The sequence below is a fragment of the Macrotis lagotis genome, chromosome 1, assembly GCF_037893015.1.
Source record: "Macrotis lagotis isolate mMagLag1 chromosome 1, bilby.v1.9.chrom.fasta, whole genome shotgun sequence".
Classification (NCBI taxonomy): Eukaryota; Metazoa; Chordata; class Mammalia; order Peramelemorphia; family Peramelidae; genus Macrotis; species Macrotis lagotis.
Genome location: NC_133658.1, coordinates 861812721 through 861836046, shown reverse-complemented (window position 1 = coordinate 861836046; position 23326 = coordinate 861812721). Strand labels below are relative to the sequence as shown.

General features: G+C 45.9%; 1 protein-coding gene across 1 annotated transcript in view; it reads left to right on the top strand.

Annotated features, from left to right (window-relative positions):
• Positions 1 to 7219: 7219 nt before the first annotated feature.
• Positions 7220 to 23326, top strand: part of PTPRU (protein tyrosine phosphatase receptor type U) — a 120593-nt gene continuing 104486 nt past the window's right edge. The window contains exon 1 of the mRNA XM_074217892.1: positions 7220 to 7292. Within this exon, the coding sequence (XP_074073993.1) occupies positions 7220 to 7292 (73 nt within the window). The remainder of the gene's footprint in view (positions 7293 to 23326) is intronic.

Genomic DNA, 23326 nt, shown 5'->3' with positions numbered 1-23326 from the left:
AGGTTCAGGCTGAGAGAAATGGAAGAAGTAAACAGGAAGTCCCTGAAAAATCTATAAAGAAAAAAATGAAAATAAAAAAACAAAAAAGAAAAAGAAAAAAAAAGAAAAAGAAAAATACTATAGTAAGCTTTTAAAGCAGACCTGGAGAAATACCCTGAAGAGCTAATTACTTAGAATAGATACTTTACAATTGTGATTAACTAGTTGTTATCTCAATGCATTCAAAGAAGAGAGATAAAAAGAATTGGGGCATTGTTTTGTTTAATCAGAATGGGAGAAAATAAAAGAGGGGAAGACAAAATGACAAAAAGAATGAAAGGAGTTTATTCCATGAGCAAAAATGAAAAACAGTTCTTTTTCTAAGGTTAGTTTACATTCTTCCAGATGAGCCTCTCCCTCCCACCCTGAGGATGATGATCATGTTTGTGATTTTGGGGTGGGGGGGATGATGCTATGACAAGCGCATGAATTGGATTTGAGTGAAGGGGGCTGTGCTAAGTCGTCAGCCTCACTTTCTTCTCCAGTGGCCAGATATGGGTCAGGAGTGGATAAGAGGCAATCAGGGTCAAGTGACTTACCCAAGATCATACAGCTAGGAAGTGGCAAATGTCTGAAGCTGGATTTGACTCCAAGGCCAGTGCTCTATCCACTGCACCACCTAGTTGCCCTCCCTGAACAGCTAAGAGGGATCAAGTTGGATATCAGCCCCAGAGCTTATGTTAGTTTTCTATTTCCAGCTTGGTTGATCCTGCCCCTGGATTCTGGACTGTGGTCAGAATCTTGCAGGATGGCCTTGGAGAACCAAGGATTTAGGGGCAATACCTACTGGTGCAATGGATAGAGCACTGGCACTGGAATGAGGAGAATTTGAATTCAAATGTGATCTCAGACATTAGTGATGTGACCCTGGGCAAGTCACTTAACCCTGATTGTCTTAAAAGAAAAAAAAATGTAGGAGGCACCAAAGGAGATGAGTTCAAGGAGGAGGTAGGTGGGTCAAAGAGAGATGGAGAAGGGAGAAAAGAAAATTGTACTTAAAAGATCTCAGTACTTGGTGATGGGGAGGGATTTGGAGCTGGGGCTTCTATGGTTAGGGCAAGGAGACTGGGGCCGTGGCCCTCCAGAAATTTGGAGGGCATTAATAACATTTGTACTCTAGGAGAGTAGAAACAACTTGGTCTAGTGCATAGTTGTCAAGGCTAAATGTTAAAATTCATGGTGCTGAAATAGAGTACTGGACTTGGAGTCAAGATCTGAGTTCAAATCCTGCTTCTCAACTTCTGTTTCCTCATCTGTAAAATGGTAATAATAATAATAATAATAATAATAACAATAGCCCCTAGGGGCGGCTAGGTGGTGCAGTGGAGAAAGCATCAGCCCTGCAGTCAGGAGTACCTGGGTTCAAATCTGGTCTCAGACACTTAATAATTACCTAGCTGTGTGGCCTTGGGCAAGCCACTTAACCCTACATTTGCCTTGCAAAAAAAAAACCTAAAAAAAATAATAATAGTCCCTACCCCACAGGTTTGTTATGGGGGATTTCTCTTTCTCCCTGTCACTGTCTCTGTCTTTCTCTGTTTATCTCTCTGTCTCTGTCTCTCTCCATGCTATCTCCCTTGAATACAAACTCTTTGAAGGTAGGAACTGTCTTTGTACCTACCCTCAGTGATTAACATCATGCCTGACTGTAATAGGTTTTCTATCTTCCGGGGCTATATGGAAAGAAAAACTCCCTGATTAGAATTGTCCCAGAATGCAATGGGAAGTGCTAATAAACATTGATGGATGGATGGATGGATGGATGGATGGATGGATGGATGGATGGATGGATTGCTTCCCCATTGCTAAGGTACTCTGGTTTAGCCCATCCTGCCTCCGGTCTCCTCCTAGGACAGTCCCAGCAGCAACTCTCCTATCTCTTCTTCCCAACAAACAAACAAACTGAATTGATTTTACAAAGGTTTTTGGACATTCTGTCCTGCTCACATTTTGTGTTTTTGTCTCAGATATGAAAATTGCCTCAGTATCCCCAATTGCATCAGTGTGGTCATGACCCTGCCTTGAGAGTCATAGTGACTTCTGACTTGCTGTGCTACTTTGGAAAAGTCACCTTCCCTGAACTGCAGAAGGAAGGAAAAATCCCACTCCTGAAATGGGAACAACTGGTACAGTGGTTGTTTAAGTATTTGGAGCTCTTATGGAAAAGCTCCATGGGGAGGTGAGAGGTTTCTTTTTTTTTTCCAGCAGCATATTAATAGTATAAATAATAATGCAGCCTTATACATCACTGTAGGCCTTTATAGGATTCAAAGAATTTTCACCCACAGTAGCTCATTGGATTACCTGAAATGGTATTGCCTGGATATTTCTCACATCAGTACTTTCCCACTGGGAAGGGTGTGGTCTCTTGGGGAGAAGTGAACAGAGAGAAGAGACTTTATGGTTACTAAGCCCCCTAACAGAGGTCATTTCAATGGACTCTCACAGAGGGGATAGGGACCAGTGCTGATCTTGTTGTCTCTGTTTTACAGATAAGGAAACTGATGGAGCTTTTATAGACCTTGAGAGCCCAAAGTCATGTCTATATATCAGCAATAAGAGAGATTGGGTTCTTCCAGCTCACAGCTACATGTTCTTATTTGTCTGTTTTTGAAGAGGTCTAATGACATGGCTTGTGATAAATTGGACTTAAATGAGGTACATTTGTACAATGTTGTCAACCTCAGTCTCTCTTCCAGAGTCATCAAAAGTTCAGTGACAGGACAAAAGTCAAGATGATTGGTGAAGGCCTAGGATGCTGATCTTAGCACACAGTGCCCACTTCAGCTGCTTTCGTGGCCTTTGGAACAATTGTTCTCAACCACTAGTGGAAGTCTTCCCATATTTGAGGTGGACATCCCCTAATTCCTCAGGGTGGTCTTGAGGTCTACCAATTACCCTCAATCTGCTTTAACCTGTCTAAAAGGTTTATCAGGATGAGTCCAGTGAGCCTGCAACAGCTTCTTAGAGACACTGGTGAGAGATGGGTGAAAGTGGGCATCAAAAGTGCATGAGAAGCCTTGAAAAGGACTGGGCAAGTCCTCAGCCCAGGTCCTTAAGACACCCTTCACACTCTATAGCCCACAAATTACATAAGTAGTAAATAACAGAGGGGGGGCAAGGGTTGAGTTGGGGAGGGGGAGAAGGCCTTCCAAATCAGGTCTTCTGACTCCTAATGTTGTGTAGAAAGAAAAACTACTCACCAATTAGAGCTGTCCCAGAATGCAATGGGCTGCCTTGGGAGTTAACTAATAACAGCATTTCAGTTGTGTTTTCAGGTTTATAGAGCACTTTCCATACATGTTAACCCATTTGAACCTCCCTAAACCCCAACTCCCATCTTACAGATGAAGGAACTGAGGTTAAATATCCTGCTGAAAAGTCCCGTAGTTAGTAAATATCTGAGACAGTATTTGAAATCAGGTCCCCAAGAGTCACTCTAGTCACCATACCTCACAGGAAGTCCTTTACAACTTTTTGTGGAGTTGTTCTTAAAGGGATGCTTATTTTCCACTATGGACCAGACAAATTCTGAGGTCACTTCAATTCAGCAAGCCTTTATTAAGTACTTACTGTATACGAGACACCAGGAGATACAAATACAAAAATGAAAGTCTTCATCTTTACTTTTCTTTTGTTGGCAGGAAGCAGATGGATGGAAACAGAAATAAAACACAATAAATAGATAATTGATTTGGTTTTTTTTTTTTGAAGGGGTAGTGGAGGAGGAATCAGGAAAAGTCTCTTTGGCAGCTGAGCTAAGCCTTGAAGGGAGCTAGGGTTCCAAGAAGCAGAGGTGAGAAGGGAGAACTTTTCAGGTAAGAGGAACAGATCGTCTGGGTAAAGGTGTGGAGGTGGGAAAGGAATATTATTTTTTGATTCAGAGAAACAGTAGGAGCAAACAAGGAAAATATCTAAAGAAAAAAATAACTCTTAAAAAACTCCCAGGGACAGCTAGGTGGTGCAGTGGTGCTGGCCCTGGAGTCAGGAGTACCTGAGTTCAAATTCGGCCTCAGTCACTTAATAATTACCTAGCTGTGTGGCCTTGGGCAAGCCACTTAAGCCCATTGCCTTGCAACCCCCCCCCCCCAAACTCCCAAGAATAACAGATTAGGGAGCCTCAGATAGACCAATTTAGTTGGGAAATTAGAACTAATGAGGATAAGGAGGATAGTCCATTCTGGGACTCTACTGCACACTGTCTCTCTTGTCCTGGGCTTTTAGAAGAAAGAACCCAAAGATTCATGGACACCTCTCCCAGACCTTTGCCCAGGCACTGCCCAGGAGCACATACCAAAGGCAAGGAAAGAATGTTAACCTGGGTATAAGTAAACTGTTTATTGGCTGAGGGGCTGCTGGGACTTCAGCATCCTGCAGAGGGAGCAACTGCTGAATGTAGACGATTGAAGGGATCATAGGATTTGAAGCTGAAAAGAGCTTAGAAAGCATTCAGTGTCAGCCTTTCATTTCATAGGTGAGGAAAATGCAGCCCAGACACTGGGAATTTCCCAAGGTCTCATAGACAGTAGCAAAGAGCAGTTACTTTCTCCTGGTAGGGTGGAGAGACAATCAGGACTAGGCTAGGAAAGGTTGGCAACTGCCATATACCACACACACACACACACACACACACACACACACACACACACACACACACACACAGACTATTTGTAATTCCATCAAATTATTTTTAGTCAAGGGAACTTTCATCCCCTCCCCGAAAGCAGCATGACAAAGCAGGGGAAAAAAATGATAGTTTTAGAATCTCAAGATTCTAATTCAAATTCTTACTTCTACTTACTTCAGATACTTATTTCTACCTACAACCTGTGGGATCCTGGGTCTCAGTCTATCCACCTGTAAAATGAGGTGATTGGAGGAGCTGACATCTAAGACTCTAGCTCCAAATCTATGTTCAGTCAAATCCCTTACATTTCAGGGAAGGGTAGAATTTCTATCCTGGATATATCTTTTATCTACCTATTCCTTTGCATGTTATCTCCTCCATTCAACTGTGAATTTCTTGAGAGGAGGGACTGTTTTTTTTTTTTTTTGTACCTTTGTACCCTCAGCTCTTAACAAAGTTCTTGGAACTCAGTAGGTAATAATAAATGTTTGTTGTCTGATCGTGTGCATATTTGAGGGAAGATGGAAAGAGTATTTGAGTCAAGATACCTGAAGTCTAGTTTAACTGTCCTTGGTTGTGGGATTTTGGGCAAATCATTTTCTTTTATCTGAGGTTGAGATTCTCTCTCTCTAAAGTGATGTGGCTGAGCTATAAGATCTCTAAGATTTGACATTCCATTTTAACATTTTATATGCTAAGTCTGCTTATACTTCTAATATTTTTAAGGTTCCTAGCTCTGCCATTTTAAGATTCCTAGGTTCCTCCTAGCTCTGACACAATTTGTCTAGCTCTTTCTGTGTATTCTAAGGACCCTGACAGTTCTGACTTTCCATCTTCTATGACTCTCCCATTTTTGTGCTGTAAAGGCCTTCTCAGCTCTGGCATCCTGGGTCCCAAGGGCCCTTCTAGCTCTCACATTTTGTTTTCTAAGGGCCCTCCCAGTTTAACATTCTGTATTCTAATATCTTGTCTAGCTCTAACCTTTTGTTTGTTCTAGGGATCCTGACAGCTCTTCCATTTTGTGTTCTAAGGGTCTCCCATCTTTGACAATTTGTGTTCTAAAGATCTCTCATCTCTCAGCTCTGGCATCCTGGGTCCTGAGGGCCCTCCCAGCTCTCACTTTTTGTTTTTTAAGGGCCCTTCCAGATCTAACATTCTGTTATTCTAAGATCTTGCCTAACTCTAACCTTTTGTATGTTCTAAGGACCCTGACAGCCCTGACATTCTGTGTTCTAAGGGTCTCCCATCTTTATGTTTTAAAGGCCTTCTCAGCCTCTTACATTCTGGGTCCTAAGGACCCTCCCATTCTCCCATTCTGTTTCCTAAGGGCCCTCTCAGCTCTGCCATTCTGTGTTCTAAAGGTTTCCCATCTTTATGTTCTAAAGACCCTCTCAGCTCTGACATCCTGGGTCCTAAGGAGTCTCCCAGTTCTCATATTCTATTTCCTAAGGCCCTCCCAGCTCTCACATTTTGTTTCCTAAGGGCCCTCCCAACTCTAACATTCTGTATTCTAAGATCTAGATTTCTGTATATTCTAAGGATCCTGACAACTCTGCTATTCTGTGTTCTAAGGGTCTCCCATCTTTGTATTCTAAAGACCCTCTCAACTCTGACATCCTGGGTCCTAAGGGCCCTCCCAGCTTTCACATTTTGTTTCCTAAGAGCCCTCACAATCTGTATTCTAACGTCTTGTCTAGCTGGAATCAACCTTCTCTGTGTTCTTAGGACCCAGACAGTTCTGACATCCTCTGTTTTGGGGGCCCTTCCAGCTCTGACATTATGTGTTCTCAGGGCCCTCTGAACTGATAGTCTGTATTTTAAGGGCTCTCTCAGCTCTGACACTCTGTGTTCTAAAGTTCCCCCCCCACTTCTGACATTTGAAGGCCTAAGATCCCCTTTCGTTTCTGTCCTGGGGATACTTTGACTTTCTATTCCTCCAGTGGAGTGTGAGGGGTTCTGAATTTGTGTATGGTTGGAAGTGTGTGTATGAGTGAGTCAACCTCTGTGGACGCTTGCCTTCCTGGCTGAGCTGGTGAATACGTGTTTGGATATGCCAAGAAGACTGGGGGGGGGGCGGAGAAGGGGGGACCGGCCTCTGGTGCTGGGGCTGGAGGCTTGGGAGTGGGCCCAGGGTTGAGTGCCTTCAGGGCCAGAAGGGAGTGTGGGTAAAAAAGCAAGGGTCTGGTGGCCTTCTGGACATTTGAATCGCCCCCAGTGGCCGCCCCCGAAGCTGTCGCCCACGCTTACGCGGTACCGGGGGGCGGTCGCGGTGTGTGGGGGGCGGCGGCGCCCCCGGCCCGCTTCCGCAGCTTGCCTGCCCGGGTTGGCCAGCTCCCCGCACTCCCAGCCGAGGACGGCAGGAGGCGCCCCCCCCCTTTGGAAGGCGAGGCCGCTGCTCGGGCTCCTGACGTCAGGGCTCCGGCTCCGGCTCCGGCGCCCGCTCCGGACTCAGAGCCAGTCCCGGCTGGGCTCCGGCTCCGGCGGCTCGCGAGGCTCCGGGCGTCCGGCTCGGCTGGTCCCCCGCGGCCCCGGGGCCCTCCAGGGCGGCGCACGATGCCCGGCGCCCGGGCGCTCATCCTCGCGCTCACCTTCCAGCTCTGCGCGCTAGAAAGCGAGACTCCCACAGGTAAGAGAGCCGGACCCCCCCACCCCCACCCCCCGGGACTCCCCGCCCCCTCCCCGGGGCCCCCGAACCCCAACTTAGGAGCCAGGACCCCGCGCTGGACGCCCCCTGGAACCGTGCGCCCGGAGGCGGCCAGTGCTGCGCAGCAAGGAAGTGTGTGTGAGTGTGAGCCTGAGAGTGTGTCCGTGTGTGTGTGAGTGTGTGTGCGTGTGTCCGTGTCCGTGTGTCCGTGTGTGCGTGTCCGTGTGTCGGTGTGTGTGCGCCCAAGGCGGCGGGACAACTTGTTCGTGCTCCGCCCTGGCTCCGGGGGGCCCGGGCCGGGGGGGGTGGGGGGCGGCCCGGCCTGGGAGGGGGTGGGCCGGCCGCTGACACCGGCACGTTGGGGGTCGCTCCCGGTTGTTTCGCAAGTTCGGAGCGGCTCGCTGCCGAGGCGGAGCGGAGCTGCGGTCAGCACCCGGGCTCCCGGGCCAGCCCTCGGAACTGGCCCCGGGGAGCTGGCCCGGCCTGGGAGGGAGAGCCGGCCCGGCCTGGGGGCTGGAGGGAGGAGTCGGCCGGAGGGGGGAGGTAGCAGAGGGGACTGGAGGGGGGAGGAGGAGGAGGAGAGAGTGGAGACGGGCAGAGAGGGGACAACGGGCAGAGGAAGGGGGGAGAGGGGGCGCGGAGCCGGCCAAAGGGGCCCCGGGGGCCGGAGACGTCTGGCAGGAAGGCGGGGATGGGGAGACCGCAGAGGAGAGAGAGAGAGAGAGGGGGCACCGGCGGGAGAGCCGAGCCGAGCCCCGCCACTCCGGCCTGGCCGGGCTGATTGGGGGTTGGGGGGCTGTCAGTCGGGACTGCGGGGTACAGCTCCCCTTGGACCTCGCCCGGCTTGGGAGCAGCCTCCACTCAGGGGCGCGTCGGGAAGAGCCCCTTTTGCCCATCTCCCTCCTCGGGGGTGCCCGCTCCTAGGAGGGACCATCCCCGGGGAGAGGTCGGGCCGGGCAGCGGATGCCCAGAGACCCCCTCGCCCCCGCGCCGACTTCCTAACTTAGTCCCGGGGTCTTCCACAAGCCGAAACAGGTTGTGTCTGAGTGTGTGTCGGGGTGCGTGTGGCTCTGCGTGTGGCTCTGTCCAAGCGGGTCCCGTGCCACTGTCGGGCCGTCTGGGGGTGACCTGGCCTTGCTCTGGGTCTCCTTCTGTCTCTGTCTGGCCATCCGAGGGTGACCTCCGGCTGTGCCCAGGGTTTCGAAGTGCGACCATTTCACGGTGGGGGTCGTGTGCTCCTCTGTGTGCGTGTGTGTGTACGTGTGTGTACGTGTGTTTGCTTGCATGAGTGCGTCCGTCTAGTCCATGTCCGTGTGTGTCTGCCGGTGCTTGGTGGGGGAGGGCTACCACACCGGCCGTCTTCCCCTGGCCAGGGAACACTTGCTCTCATCCCCCCTGACGTTGAGGATCGGGGGTGGGCGTGCAAACCTAGACTCCCAGAGGGCCCCGGGAACCACATCTTCCTCCCTCGGTCCCTGAACCCCATTTCCCAGAGCAGTTTGACTTAGGGGGCCCTGAGGCTTCCAAGGCCGAGCCCTGGAGAGCCCGCTGAAGACAGAACAGGCTTCACCTTTTAACCTGGGGAGGGTCTGGCTGAAAGTGGGGAGAGCACCTAGAAGGGGGGATAACTGGATGATTCCTGAAGGGCCAGAGGTTACTGCAGCTCTGACCCTTGGCTGGGTGGCCCCCTGGATGCCTCCATACTCCACTAGAGGGATTTCCTCCTCCTCCGGTTTGGTGCCCCCCACCTCAAACCCAGACTGTCTGGCGCCTTCCTGTTGCCCATCACAACAGGACTCTGGAGAGAGCTGAACTCGAAGAACACAATTTCATTTTGGGTTTCCCCGGGTGGGCCTAAGAAGGAGTGGGTAGCTCCCAGCTATTTCTAGGAACCCCTCTGATTTCTCTAGGAAAATAGACTTTTTCCCAACCCCCCTTACCCCTCCCCGTATCCTGGGCAGGGGGATCAAGGATCCTCCAACAGGGAGGAGGGTCTCTTTCCCTTCTGTGTACCTCCCCCCCATTTCAGTTGCCCCCAGAAGGTGGGGCCCTGATGGAAGGTTTTTCTAACCCCCCTCCCCCCAGTTCCCATGAAGAAGAGGGTTCAACCCAACTCAATGAACTCTGCCCCCTCCTCCCCAGTCCAACATCATTAACAGAGGTCATTTGTGCTGGTGGGAAGGGAGTTTGGGGTGCTCAAAACCTAACTCTGTAAGGTTTCCAGGCACCTGAGGCAGAGAGGTGGGGGCAGATGGCCAGGGAGGATTGGGGAGGAGAATTTTAGATCCAAGGACTGGTATAAAAATGGTTGCGTTGGGATTTAGAGGTCTCTAATCATAGAATGGGCTGTCTCAGGAGGTAGCGTTTCCCCAACAAAGTAAAGGTTGGATGTCCACTGACTTGGGATTTCTCCACAATTAAAGGAGACCTATGAGGACCCCTGAATTCTCTGAGATGCTTCCTGATTTCTGGGGTCAGTCTAGACTACACCTGGGTGCCTGTAAGCAGTGTGGGTGAGGATGGTGGGGTGGTATTTTGAGGTCCAAATATGAAGTTAGAGCAATGAAGCCTGGCATGCATAGCAGACAATGTAATATTTCTGAGCTGAATGAAAAATCCCTGGATGCCTGGGAAGTAGCTGGGTAGGCCTGGAGAAATTAGACTGCGGGAAGAAATCAGACTTGGGTGGTACTTGGGAATAAATAAATTCACCTGGAAACTTTGTCTCACCTTATTTCTGCCCTCTGGGCAGCTGCAGCTTTGGGTGGCTTTGTGACTAGGGTGGGGGTGAGGAGATGGGCAGGTTGGTATTTGTTCCCACTTTCTACACAGCAGGTGTTGGGGGCCAGGATTGGGGAATATCTAGGGAGGAGATCTAGACAGGTAGTTTCTAGGTGGTGGATTCTACCCTCTCCCATCCAATTTCCTACTTTTATTTCTTCCTGCCCTTTCTGAGTCCCCATTAGTTCCTTCTCCTGCACCCCCACCCCCCTTCCCATGCCACCCTCAAGCTAGATGAGGAAATAACAGTGCTTGTAGACACCAACTCATTGACCCCAGCCTGGGTTGGTTGTGCTTACAGTGGTGAGCTTTCCACCAGCATCCTGGGTAATGCAGAGCGGATGGGGGAAGACACAGAAAGCTTTGTTTAAAAAAAACAACAAAAGCACCATTGCAAGCTGGGCCCTATCATTCAGGCTTCCCTACTTGTCCCAATACTATGGGCCTTGTTAAGATGCTTAATAGAAACTGGAGGAGGTGAGAGGGTAACCCCTTGATCTCCTCACTTTTATTTCCTCTGCAGTGACCCCCCCTCCTCTGGTTCTTCTTTTTCCTTCCATGTCCCCTCCCTTGTCCATTCTCTTCCTTTTGTGAAGGAGGCATCCATGTCCCATGAATCAAACAGCATTTGGTACTGGACCCTCAGACTGGACCCTAGTTGTGTGTCCTGGGCTCTGCCCTCTGCTTTAAAGTCTCTTGACTGGGGGAGAAGGGTTCTTTTTAGTGTTCACTGCCCCTTCCCCAAATAGGCTTGGCAGTTAACTGAGCATCTGTAACAGCATCTGTGCTAACTGAACTGTTGAGGCCGCATCCCAGTTTCTCTCAATTTCCCCTTCCCCTCCCCCCAACATATGGAGAAGAGAAAGGGCAGCAGCTGGGTGTGGGTCCCAGTGTCTGTGTAGCTGGACTCCACTTCCTGAGAGATTTGTATTGTGTCTCTGTGTTTGTGTTTGTTGGGTTGTGTGTATATTAGAACAGTATTTGTGTATGACTGTTATTGTGGGGAAGTGTATGTAGGGGTCTTCTTAGTGTGTCTCTGATGGTCACTAAGTACTGGAGAATTTGCTTAACTGGGGTGTGTGTGTGTGTGTTCAGGTACCTGGGTGTGGTTTTTCACATAGTAGAAAGAGTCTTGGACTAAAGAGTCCAAGGCCTAGGTCCATCACTTTGTGACCTTGGGGAAATCACTTTTCTTTGGCCCTTGGCTTCCTCTGTGGACCTTGGTTCCTTCTGTAAAATGGAGGAATTGGATTAGGTGATTCTGTGTGGGTTTTGTTTTTATGCTGAGTCTTTTTTTATGCTAAACTTCCTTTCAGTTCTAGTGTTGTATAGTTTGGTGGTCCCACGTTCCTTTTCCCTTCTCTCATCATCTCCCAACCCTCCAACCTTTCTGCCCCTGGGAGATAGGAATGCTATTTGCAGTATTCAGAATTCTCCAAGAGATACCAGGTGGCTTCAGGTTCTGGATATGCTCACTGAGCATCTATACACCTAATTATGGACTACAGGGGAAGGGGTGGGTGAACTATTAATGAAGGAGTAACTGTGTGTAGTGGAAGATGATAGTAAACATTGTCCTTGGGATATAGTTCTCAGGAAATTCTTTGGGAAGAAGATCCTTTAGGAATTAAATGTGTAGCCTGGGGAGGAGCTAGGAGACCTTACCAGGCTAGTCCTTTGATCTGAATCACTTGAGGATGGGGGATAGGATCATAGAATTAGTGACCATCTAGTCCATCCCCTCTTTTTACAGATATGCAGTGCCTTACCTGTGAGTTAAATGGTTACAATAGATGAGACATCAGACTAATAATTATCATTATTATTTTTGTAGGTGATTGAGGTTAAATAACTTGCTCAGGGTTACATAACTAGTAAATATCAACTAATTGAGGCCAGATTCCAACCCAGGTCCTCCTGACTCCAGTACCCCACCTAGGTGCCCCTAAGACATAATTCTTAGTGATCACTGCCATCTGAAATATCCTTTTTTTTTTGGCCAACTCATGCTTCTTCCCAATTTTAAAATGCAGTTCAGAACTCACTTTCTCCAGGAAGCCTTCCTGGATTAATTTCATATTTTCCCTATTAATCTTTAACCCCTTTACTTAAACTATAGATCAAGGGTCCAGAGCTGGATGGGACCTCAGAGACCATTCTGTCCACCTCTCTCATTTTGTAGATAACAAGACTAAGTCTCAGAGTAATTGAATAATTTGACCAAGGTCTCACAAGAAGTCAGTGTCAGAGGTGGTATTTGAACAATATAAGACTAGCTGGAGAAGATGGAGACAAAACAGTAATGAGTCTGGATAGGGGTGTTTGTAGAGGCAGTTGGGAGGGAGGTGATTGGAAATGATTAGAATAGTAAATGAGTCAGGCTGAGGTATTTTTATTTGATTCAGTAGGCTACAGGACAGCTAGGTGGTTCAGTGGATTGAGTGCTGGGGTGGGAGTCAGGAAGATGAGTCTTCTTAAGTTCAAATTGGGCCCTCAGATACTTACTAGCTATGTGATTTTGTCCAAGTCTCTGAACCCTGTTTGCCTCGATTTCCTCATATGTTAAATGAACTGGAGAAAGAAATGGTAATCACTCCAATATTTCTGCCAAGAAGACCCCAAATGGGGTCACAAAGAGTCAAATATGACTGAATGACAACAACAAAAAGGCAGTGGAGAGCCACTTACGATTCTTGAGGATGGGGATAATGAGATAAGACTACAGTGGAGGATGGATCTGGCAGAATATAAAGGATGGCTTGGAACAGAGAAAGCCTGGAGCCCGGTCCACTCATCCAGGTGGTGACAGCAGTAGGAATGCTGAGGGAGGGTGAATCTGGGAAATTTTTGCCAAGGAGGACTCCACAGGACTTGATGACTGATTAGATGAAGCAGAGGGAGGAGGCAAAGATGACTCTGAGGTTTTGAGAGGAAGATAGGAAAAATGATGATGTGCCAATGGAGAAAGTGAGGAGAGAAGTTGGTTTAAAGGGAACGATAATACTAACTCTCATTTCCATGACCCTTTATAATTTACAGTGTGCTTCTCCCACAGCACTCGGGTGAGTTCAGTAGTTCAGGTCTCATTAGCCTTATTTTACAAGTGAGGCTTTTTGTAGGAGTTTTAAAGGCTAAGTGATTTGCAAAGTCACTCAGCTGTTTAGTATCTCAGATGAGATTGGAACCCAGGGTTTAGCTTGCTGCATTTTGTACATCTTTGTGGAGATGCAACAGAAAGAGAGGCAGCTCTGGAGGAGGCACAGTGATTGGGAGATGCGTTCAGGACCCAAATAGGTTGTATTGGGTCTCTGCCATGGTTATTGGTGCTCTGATGCCTAGATTTCCTGAGTATTTGAGGTATGAGGAAATGGAGTGGTGGGGAGAGTGTGATTGCTGTGGGTTTGGTTTGGGGTATCAGCATCATAGATGTAGAGGCCATTGAGTTCAACCTCTGAATTTTAAAGATAGGGAAACTGAGCCCCAGGGAAGCTAAATGATTTAATAATAGCAAATTTATTTAGACCTCTAACATTTACAAAGCTCTTTATATATATAAAACCATTTTATCTTCACAATAACTCTGGGTGTTAGGTGCTATTGTTATTACAGTTTTACAGATGAGGAAACTAACTGAGGCTAAGTGACTTGCCCAGAGTCATACAGCTAGAAAATGTCTAAGGCAAAAATAGAAAGCGTCAGAGATGGGATTCAAATCCAGGTGTTCTCGAGATCTGGTGTTTTTGTTTTTCTGATGTCAAGAGAAATGGAGTAAGAATCTTTTTTTCTTTTCCATTTTTCTCTTGGATTCTCCACCACAGGATTAGAGGAAGGAAAATGGATGGAAAATGGATTCTTCCCACTCTTCTGGCAATGACCACACATAGAATTCTATCTTTTACACAAATTGTAAGGAGGGCCCCATGATCTGCAAGGGATCCCTTTCCCCGCCCCATAACCCAAACTTGCCTGCTTGGGCAGCCAGAAGGACAGAGTTTAGTCAAGGCCATAAGAGAGAGAGACAGTGTGGCATTAGTGGACAGTTTTGAATTTGGAGGCAGAAGAATTGGGTTCAGATGTCCTAAACCTCTCATCTTGAGAAGCTAAGCAAGGCCTTGGATGGGAGAATGCCTTCAGATCCTAGGTGGTGGTGAAGGCTTGAGAGACAGTGGAGTGTAGTAAAAGGGCACTGGTCTAGGAGTGAGGAAGACCTGGATTCCAATTACCTTTGTAACCTTAGGGAATTCACTTAATCTCTTTGTACCTCAGTGTTCTCACCTGTAAAATGGGCATAATAATAGCACCAACTTCAGGTTGGTCGTGGGGCTCAAAAAAGATAATTTCTCTAAAGTGCTTTACAAACCATTAAGGGTGACTAAATGTGAACTATTATCAGTAGAACCCAAATGAGGATTTTTTTTGGGGGGGGGCCTGGGGAAGCCTTTCTGGCTCCACTCTAGTTACAGGTCTGAAGAACAGCTTAGGAAATCCAGTGGCTCTGAGCTAATGGGGCCACTTTCCTACTTGGTTTGGTCATTCTACTGTTCAGTGGACCACTGGTCCCCATGACCCTAAAAGTGGGAGCTGGTGATCCCCAACAGGCCTTCTATCTGGCTTGCCCTGTCTCTACTTTCCTTCTCTCTCTGCTGGGGGCCCCCAGTGATGTGTTTGGATTGTAGAAAAGCTTTTCAGCACAATCATTCATCCCTCTGCTAACAAGATCAGACCTCCTTTGGATATAAATACCTGAACAATGTGCTCAGCATGCTCCCCCTCCCCCAGTAGTCTTCTCTTGGTGCCCTTGGAGAGTTACTGGGCTGGAAGAGGGGGTGGGGAGAGGTACAGAGAGAGATGGGGAGGGCAATGGGATTTTCTGTCTATCTTGCCCTTCACCTTTGTTTTAATTCTGCACAGGCCTGCCCTGCCCTGCCCTTCTGTCATTCACATTTGTACCTCTTGGATCTCTCGGTTTCTACCATAGCATCTTTTTATTGTTCTGGTCTCCTGTCCTATCTGCTTCTGTTCTGTAATCCCTGGGGCTATTGCAAATGGTACCCTGGCTGCTGGATATGGGGCCTGTAGCACTGGGTTGAATCTTGATTGTTTACAGAGGCTCCCCAGAGCTGTGGAAGTATTCAGATTTCATGTGAGAAGGAGGACCAGGGCAGGGAGAAAGGGGAAGAGTGCCAGAGGGTTTTACTATTTGGATACATGGAGCCCTGTGGACCTACTTTCAAGACCTGAGTTTTGATACTTCTTAGATGGTTTGACCTTGGATGAGTGACCCGAATCTCCCCCTTCCCCCTTCCCCATCAGTTTCCTGATTCTTCATAAAAGAGGGAATAACTATATTTGTTGAAGATGAATTAAATTACACTTTTTACTTTATCAGATTGTTATGAGAAAAGTACTTTGCAAACCTTAAAACATAGTAGAAATATGAGATACTAAGCAAATGTAAGCTTCCTAAGGGAAGGGATCATTTCTTTCTTTCTTTCTTTTTTTTTTTTTGTCTATGTTATACTCAAAAGCCTAGGGCCTACCACAATAATAATATTAAAATGCTTGTTGGTTTATTGATCATTACATAGAAGTTCTCTGCATCTCTGTTTCTTCTTTGATGCCTAGATCATGAATTCTTAGTCTTTTTTTTTTATGTTATGGGCTCTTGGGCAGTCTATGTTAAGTCTATGAACCAAAGGCCAAAGGTGAAATTACAAACTTCTCAGAAGACATTATTATATTATTAATATTATTACTATATAATATTGGCATATAATATTGTATTAGTTATATTATTAAATGCATAAAATAAAATCTGTAGGATTTTAAAGGAAACCAGTTACACTGAAATAGTTATTAAATTATTTTAAATGTTCCTGCACCTCAGGTTAAGAATCTCTGGCCTAGAGCATTGTAGGCTGCTTAATATTTGTAGAATTCAATTCTACAAGGATTTATTAAATAGCTAGGATAAACTAGGCAGCTGTGAATGCAAAGAACAAAAATGGATCAGCTCCCTGACCTCAAGGAATTCACATTGTACCAGATTGAATTTCACTGAACTATGCTGTCAGGGCCTCTACCCTTCACTGTGCCTCTGTTGTGGTGGGTCTGCCCCATGGTGAATCTTTGTACTGAGTGAGGTCTCTTTAGTGTCATGAAGCTTTTCACTGGGGGGGGGGGGGGCTGAGAAGGTTAGGTTTTCTTCTCACCTAGACCCACCTAATTAAATATTCTGGCTTTAAATCTGTGGGTCTTTGGATAACTTATTCCTCTCAGCATCCTTATTCCTGGAAGTTCTTTCAAGATCTGATCTAACTTGTGTGCATTGTTGAAGTTTAGCTTTCTTCTATTCTTCTGTGTTGGAAGACGTGTGGTTTCTCTTGGAATGTCCTTGGAACCTTGAAAGTTTATTTAAAAAACAAATGAAAAAGACTTCTGACAAAGAAATGGAGTTCAGTTACCTGAACCTCTGGGGTCAGTCTGTTTTTTTCTCCTAGCCCTACCCTACCCCCTTCCCCACCCTGTTGGTGAGTAAGCCTTGGCCCTTGGCTATTCTCCAGGGTAGACATTCCTGCCAGGCTATAGTCCCAGTGAGTCTGGGAGTGGGGGTGTCTAGGAAACTGGCACATGGCTGCCAGCCCTGGGGTGAATTAATTGCTCATTAATTATTCAGGGCTCTGGCTGCTGCTCTCCTGACTTGTAGCTACTGGGCTTTCTGGGCCTGGGCCATGGAGGACACTGAGTCAGAATACTTTCCCCTTCAGGTCTGGGTTGAGTGGGCAGGGACATGTGGAGTAGTCAGTTCCTGGTCTGGGCTTAGGGTCAGGGTCAGGATCAGAGAGGATGGATTGGGGCTAGGGTGAGTGCTGGGGTTAGGGTCTCTTTCCAATACATCTTTGCAGTATCTGTTGTGTCTTAGATCCTATGCTAGGCCCACCCTTGGTGGATCTAAGGAAAAAGGTGCTTCTTGAGGTGAAAGGGTTGAGGTTAGACTATCCGGGGTTAGGATGGGGATTGAGGTTAGCGCAGAGTCAGATAGAGGCCAGGCCTGGATCCAGGGCAGTGTTGGAAGAAGTTTGGTCTCCCTTGGGATGTCACTGGGACCTTGAAAGTTCCATTTACAAACCAAATGAAAAAGGCTTCTGACAAAGAAAATCCCCTTACACAAGAGAACAGGAGAACACTGTTTGCTTAGGGTCTCTAGAAAAACAATGTGGTGTCTGCTGCAGTGGCAGCTGGCACAAGCCCCAGGCTCATTGCCAGACCCCAAGGGGAGCCCCCTTTGCCAGGCTTGGCCCCTCTTCTCCCTCCCACCCCCTGTCCTCATCCCCATCCGGCAGCTAGAGCAGCTAGCTGGTCCTGAAACAGGTCTATCCCTGGCCTTCCTGGTATATGAACATGCTCTTTGATTTCTTCATTCAATAAACTTTACTTCATCTTCTGCTATAACCAGGGCCCTCTTATAAGAGAGGGGAACAAAATTATATAGGACAAAGGCTCTGTCTTCAAGTATCTTGCAGTTTAATGGGAAAAGCCATGTATATGATATGAGGGAGAGTAAGATAAGGCCAAAGAAGTACTGGCCAAGGGTTGGGAGAAATTCGAGAAGGGAGAGATCACTTCCATCTTGTTTGTGTGTGTGTGTGTGTGTGTGTGTGTGTGTGTGTGTGTGTGTGTGTGTGTGTGTAATTGTAACTAGCTTGGGGTGGTTAAGACTTTGCCACAAATTTGTTGTTGTTATTAATTCTTATCTGGTTTTTCATAATCCTGTTATCATGGAAAGACAATAATGTCCATGGGATTTTTCTTGGCAAAGTTACTGGAATGGCTTGCCATTTCCTTCTCTGATGGACAAGGCAAACAGCCATTAAGCGACTTGCCCAGGGTCACACAACTAGGAAGTAGTTGAAGTCAAATTTGAACTCAGATCTTTCTGACTTCAGACCCAGTGAGCTCATTCACTTCCATCACTGAGGAGGAGTCCACCTCCTTCTCTGACAATTATCCCTCCCCAAAAAGCTCTAGCTAGGAATTTGGGAACTAAATGCACATTCAGTTGGGGGTGTGTGGGAATACTAGCTCAGAGAATCTAGATTCTACCTTACTTTCACCCTCCCCCTCCTGAGAAAGGTAGGCTCCACAAATACCAGTGTCTGAATAATAAAGATGAGATCTCTTCTGTGCCTTTCACTGCCCGAAGTACTTCACAATTATGATCTTATTTGATCCTCAGAACACCTAGGGGTAGATGTTATTTTTGTTATTGTTTAGTCATTTCGGTTATGTCACTTTTTGTGACCCCATTTGGGGTTTTCTTGGGAAAGATAATGGAGAGCCATTTCCTTCTCCAGCTCATTTTACAGATGGGGAAACTCAGGGTCACCCCGCTAGTAAGAGACTGAAGCTGAATTTGGACTCAGGAATATGGATTTGAATTCAGAAAGCTGAATCTTCCTGACTCCAGGCCCCACACTCTAACCACTGTACCATCTAGCTGCCATTTGTAAGCATATAGTAGATCAGTATTTGTTGCTTAATTAGGGAAATCAGGTCTTTATGACTGTAGATCTGGCAGCTTTATTATTAAGTGTTATTAGCATCTCCATTTTATAGATGAGAAAACTGAGGTAAACATGTTAATTGACTTATCCAGGATTGTATTGCTAGTGATTTAATACTATCTTTGAACTCAGGTCCTTCTGATTCCTTTATTTCCCTTTCCAGGGAATGTGTTTTTTTTCTCCCTAACTTAATATGGATATTGCTGGCCTGATCATCATGGGGGTGGGTGAAGCAGCCTTGGGAAAGGGTGAGAGAATTGATTTATCAGTGGTAGAAGTCATGAAAAGAAGGAGGGTGGGACAGGCTTCTCCCCCATTTTGCCCTGGAGCCAGGAAGACCTGAGTTCAAATCAGACATCAGACACTTGTCTGTGTGACCCTGGGCATGTCACTTAACCCTGTCTGCTTCAGTTTTTTTATCTGTATAATGAACTGGCAAAGGAAATGGCATATTATGGCAGTATCTTTGCCAATAAAACCTGAAGTGTGATCAGGGAATCAGATATGACTAAAACAACTCTACATAACAACAGCAACAATTGTCAGAGAAGAATAGCCTCATGGAAAAGGTAGTCCCTAAGTCTGAACCCTGAAGGAAAGAGGGACTCTATGACCGATGTCATATGTCAGGAGAAAGGAGAGCTGGGGAAAGCGAAATTTATGTGATTCATGGAGAGTGACCCAATGTGACTGGAAGGTAGAAACCTGAAAGCTGTGGTTTGAGAGAACACTAGAAATAGAGAGGGGGGAGGGGGAACACTTCGTACAAAACCTTGAGTACCAGGTAGAGGACCTTAGGTGTTATATAGGAGCCCTTTGGAAACAGAGACTTGTGAAAAAAGGAAGGATGTATTCTAGTGGTATCTTTTTTTTTTAAGGTTTTTTGCAAGGCAATGGGGTTAAGTGGCTTGCCCAAGGCCACACAGCTAGGTAATTATTAAGTGTCTGAGTCTGGATTTGATCTCAGGTCCTCCTGACTCTAGGACCAGTGCTCTAATTCACTGTGCCACCTAGTGGTATCTAGTGGTATCTTAAAGGAGAGAGTGCTATGATAGAAAGATTTGAATCCAGCTCTGGAGTCAGAGGAAATGGATTCAAATCTTGTCTTGGTTGTTTAGTTGCCTTCATGACCTGGGGTGAATCATCTAAAAGAATTATTTATTTATATTTATCTATCTATATACATATATATTATATAGTCAAGCAAAACATTGTTGGTCAAATCTTTTAACTTCTCTGGGCTTCAGTTTCCTCCTCTGCAAAATAAGAGGGTTGGGCTAGATAATCTCAGAACCCTTACAGTTCTAGAACTAGGAGTCGATGATTACTCAGGCAGCAACTGGAATATTTGTTGAAGAGGGAATAGTCTGGAGGCAAGGGAGACTTGGTGTAGTAATCCAGGTGAGACAATACATGGAAGTAATATGGTTTCAGTGAATTTGAGAAAAAGAGACAGATGCAAGAGATGGTCAGGTAGCATCTTTTGGACCTGGAACTGGTTATACATCTCTGTCCTCTAAGTGCTCTATGGTCCAACCATGCAGGCCAACTCACTGTCTCTTACATTTTACCCTCCATCTCTTATCTCATTGCCTTCATAGTGACTTGACCTCTCAGGACCATAATATCCTCCTTCCTCACCTCTACCTCTTGGAAACCCTGATTTTCCTTAAGCATCACCTTCTACTGGAAACCTTTCTTGTTCCTCTAAGCTGTTTGTGCCTTAACCTACTTTGTGTTTATTTTCCATATAATTTCATCTTCTCCTCTTTTTCCTTCTCCTCCTCTTTCCTCCTTTTCCTCCTCTTCTTCCCTCTTCTCCTCCTCCACCTTCTCCTTTTATCAGGGTTTTTGACTTGTTCAGGGTACCTCAGCTAATAAGTGTCTGAGGCTGCATTTGAACTCAGGTCCTCCTGTCTCTAGGCCCAGAACTCTAATAACCATTGCACAACCTAGCTTCATTCTTTCCCATATTATCTGTGTATTCTTACATATGTACTTAGAGACTCCCTGGTTAGAATGTAAGCTCTTGGAGGCCAGAGATTATTTCATTTTTGTCTATATCAATAAATGCTTTTTTATTCATTCTTTTGTTAATTGCATTCATTCATTCATTCATTCATTCTGACAGATATATATACACGCAGACACCATCAGACACTCTTCATCTACACTCATACATAAACAGTCATTGAAGAAAGGCTCATGCATGAAGACAGTTCTAATGAGCTGACACACCTATATGCCCATCCTTATGTACATAATTGAAATCAGCAGATGCTTATTGAGGACCTACTTTGTTCAAGGCGCTTCATACATAGATTAAACAAACAAGACATAACACATATTTAGAGAATTTTACATGTATACTTTCTTAGAGAGATAGTCACACATATCCATCAACTAGGAAAATACCTTCCCATCCCCAAACACCTGCTCCCTAAGGGGCTGGTTTACTTCCCCCACCCCCCAACCAGCTGGATGGTGATGTGCCTCTTCCCTTGAGTTGTGGAATAGTATGATGGTTGCTCAGGTAACAGGGGCTGCCAGATATAGGAGATTAGCTGAGGAATGTGACTGGACAAGTCTGAGCTTAGAGTGGGGGAATATTGGGAGAAATGAAGCAGCTAGGTGGTCTCTGGACTCCTGGATGAAGGGATGAGCAGAAATTCTAGTGTCTGAGAGAGCTCCTTTCTGAGAAAAGGCCTCTTCCCCAAATACAGTCTACCTAGTTCAGCTAGGGCCATGTTTCTGAGACCCTGAAGGGAGGATGATTCTTCATTCAGACCATGAAAAGACCTTAAGGGTCACCTGGCCCCTCCCTGTGATTGTGCAGATTCCTTCATTCATCCATTCAATAAGGTGCTGATGCCAGGAAGGCAAGAAGCAGTTCTGTCTTCAAGAAGTTTATATACTATCGTGTGGAAGTGGGAAGCAGCAGCATCTACACAGACAAGCCTACGCAATGTAAATACAAAATAATTTCTGGTGGGAAGGGCTCTTGCAGCTTAAGGGATTCTATTAGGTAGAGTGTGGGGTAGTGGTGGTGAGGAGGAGGGCATTCTAAGTAGGCATAAAGGACAGCCTTGTTCAAGGGCATGGGGTCAGGAAATGTAACTGCATAGGTGGATGAATAGAGAAACATAGGTAAAGCATAAATAGACAGACAGATTAGATAGAGAGATAGATAATTTATTTAGATGCTTGTTCTCTGCTAGGCACTTTGCTAAGTAATGGAGATAGAAATACATGTAAGTAGAGAGAGTCCCTTCTTTCAAGGACATTGAGGCAGCCAAATGGCACAGTGGAGAGATTCCTGGGCCTAGCATCAGGAAGACCTGAGTTCAAATCAAGCTTCATATAAGTAGCTGTGTGACCCTGGGAAAATCATTTAATTGTTATTTGCCTCCATTTCTTTAACTGGAAAATAGGAATGATAACAGATGGTAGTGAGGATCAATGAACTAATTAAAAAGAGTTTAGTACAGTGCATTTAGTAACTACTCTATAAATGTATATTCCTTCCCTTACGGAAGATAACATATACAGGGGGTTGGAAAGGGGTTTAGGGAATACTGGGGCAGGTATGAAGTGGAGGGAAAGTATAGAAGAGACTGTTTAATGGAGGAGGCCTCATAATGATGGAGGCCACATAATGGCAGAGTTCACATAATGGAAGAGGCTACTTAATGGCAGAGACCATAAAATGAAAACTTCCCAATCAGAGCCTAGAGTAGTTCTGGGGTGGAGTTCAAGATTCATCTCAGAGAAGGTGGGGATGATGCTCTTAGTGGAAGAGGGAGATGGTGAAATTATCCAGGGAGTGTTTCTATATAGGGGTTAAACAAGTTGAGCATTTTGGGAAGTATCATGCCATAGCCCTGAAAAATTAGACTGGAGTTACACTAGGAACAACTTTTAATACTAAACAGAGCGGTTTATATAGATCCAAGTGGGAGCCATTGAAGCTTCTTTGATAAAAGGAATAATGGGAACAAACTAGTGTAACCCAGAGAAGCTAAGTCATTCCCTCAATTATACAGCTAGAAAGTGGCTGAGAGCTACTTGAATCCAGATTCTCCTTTAGAAGGGGATGTGAATGTATGCATGGGGAGGCAGGAAGGGACAGAGGAAAGCATGGCAATTTGGGAATCAGAGGATAATAATTAGGTTCTGACTCTGTCACGTTTTACCTGTATAGTCTTGGGAATTATGTAACCTCTATGGGTCGTATTTTCTTCATCTATAATTGAGGGAGTTTGACTAGATGACCCATAAGGACCCTTTTAACACTGCTGCTGCTGCTGATTATGTGTTGAAAACTAACTCTGTGTGAATGAGCACTTGTTTGAGAATGTGAAGTATAATTTTCACTATATGAAGTTGGGGAATTTTGGTTGCTTGGTCCCAAGACTCATGTGACCATAAGTTCCCCTACTAGGCAATGATATCTTGTACGCTATGGTCCTCTTTCTTGAGGTTTATCAATTTAGAAATTCTTCTAGGGCTACAGAAAAAGCCAGACATTCCTTTATATAGGGGTATCCTCCATGATTTTCATTTTTAACCAGCTACTGACACCCAGCTGTCTCCAATCTTAGTCCTGGGAAGAGAGAAGAGCCACAATAGGCCTACAAAACCTCTCCTTCCCTTGTCCTCCCATCACATAGA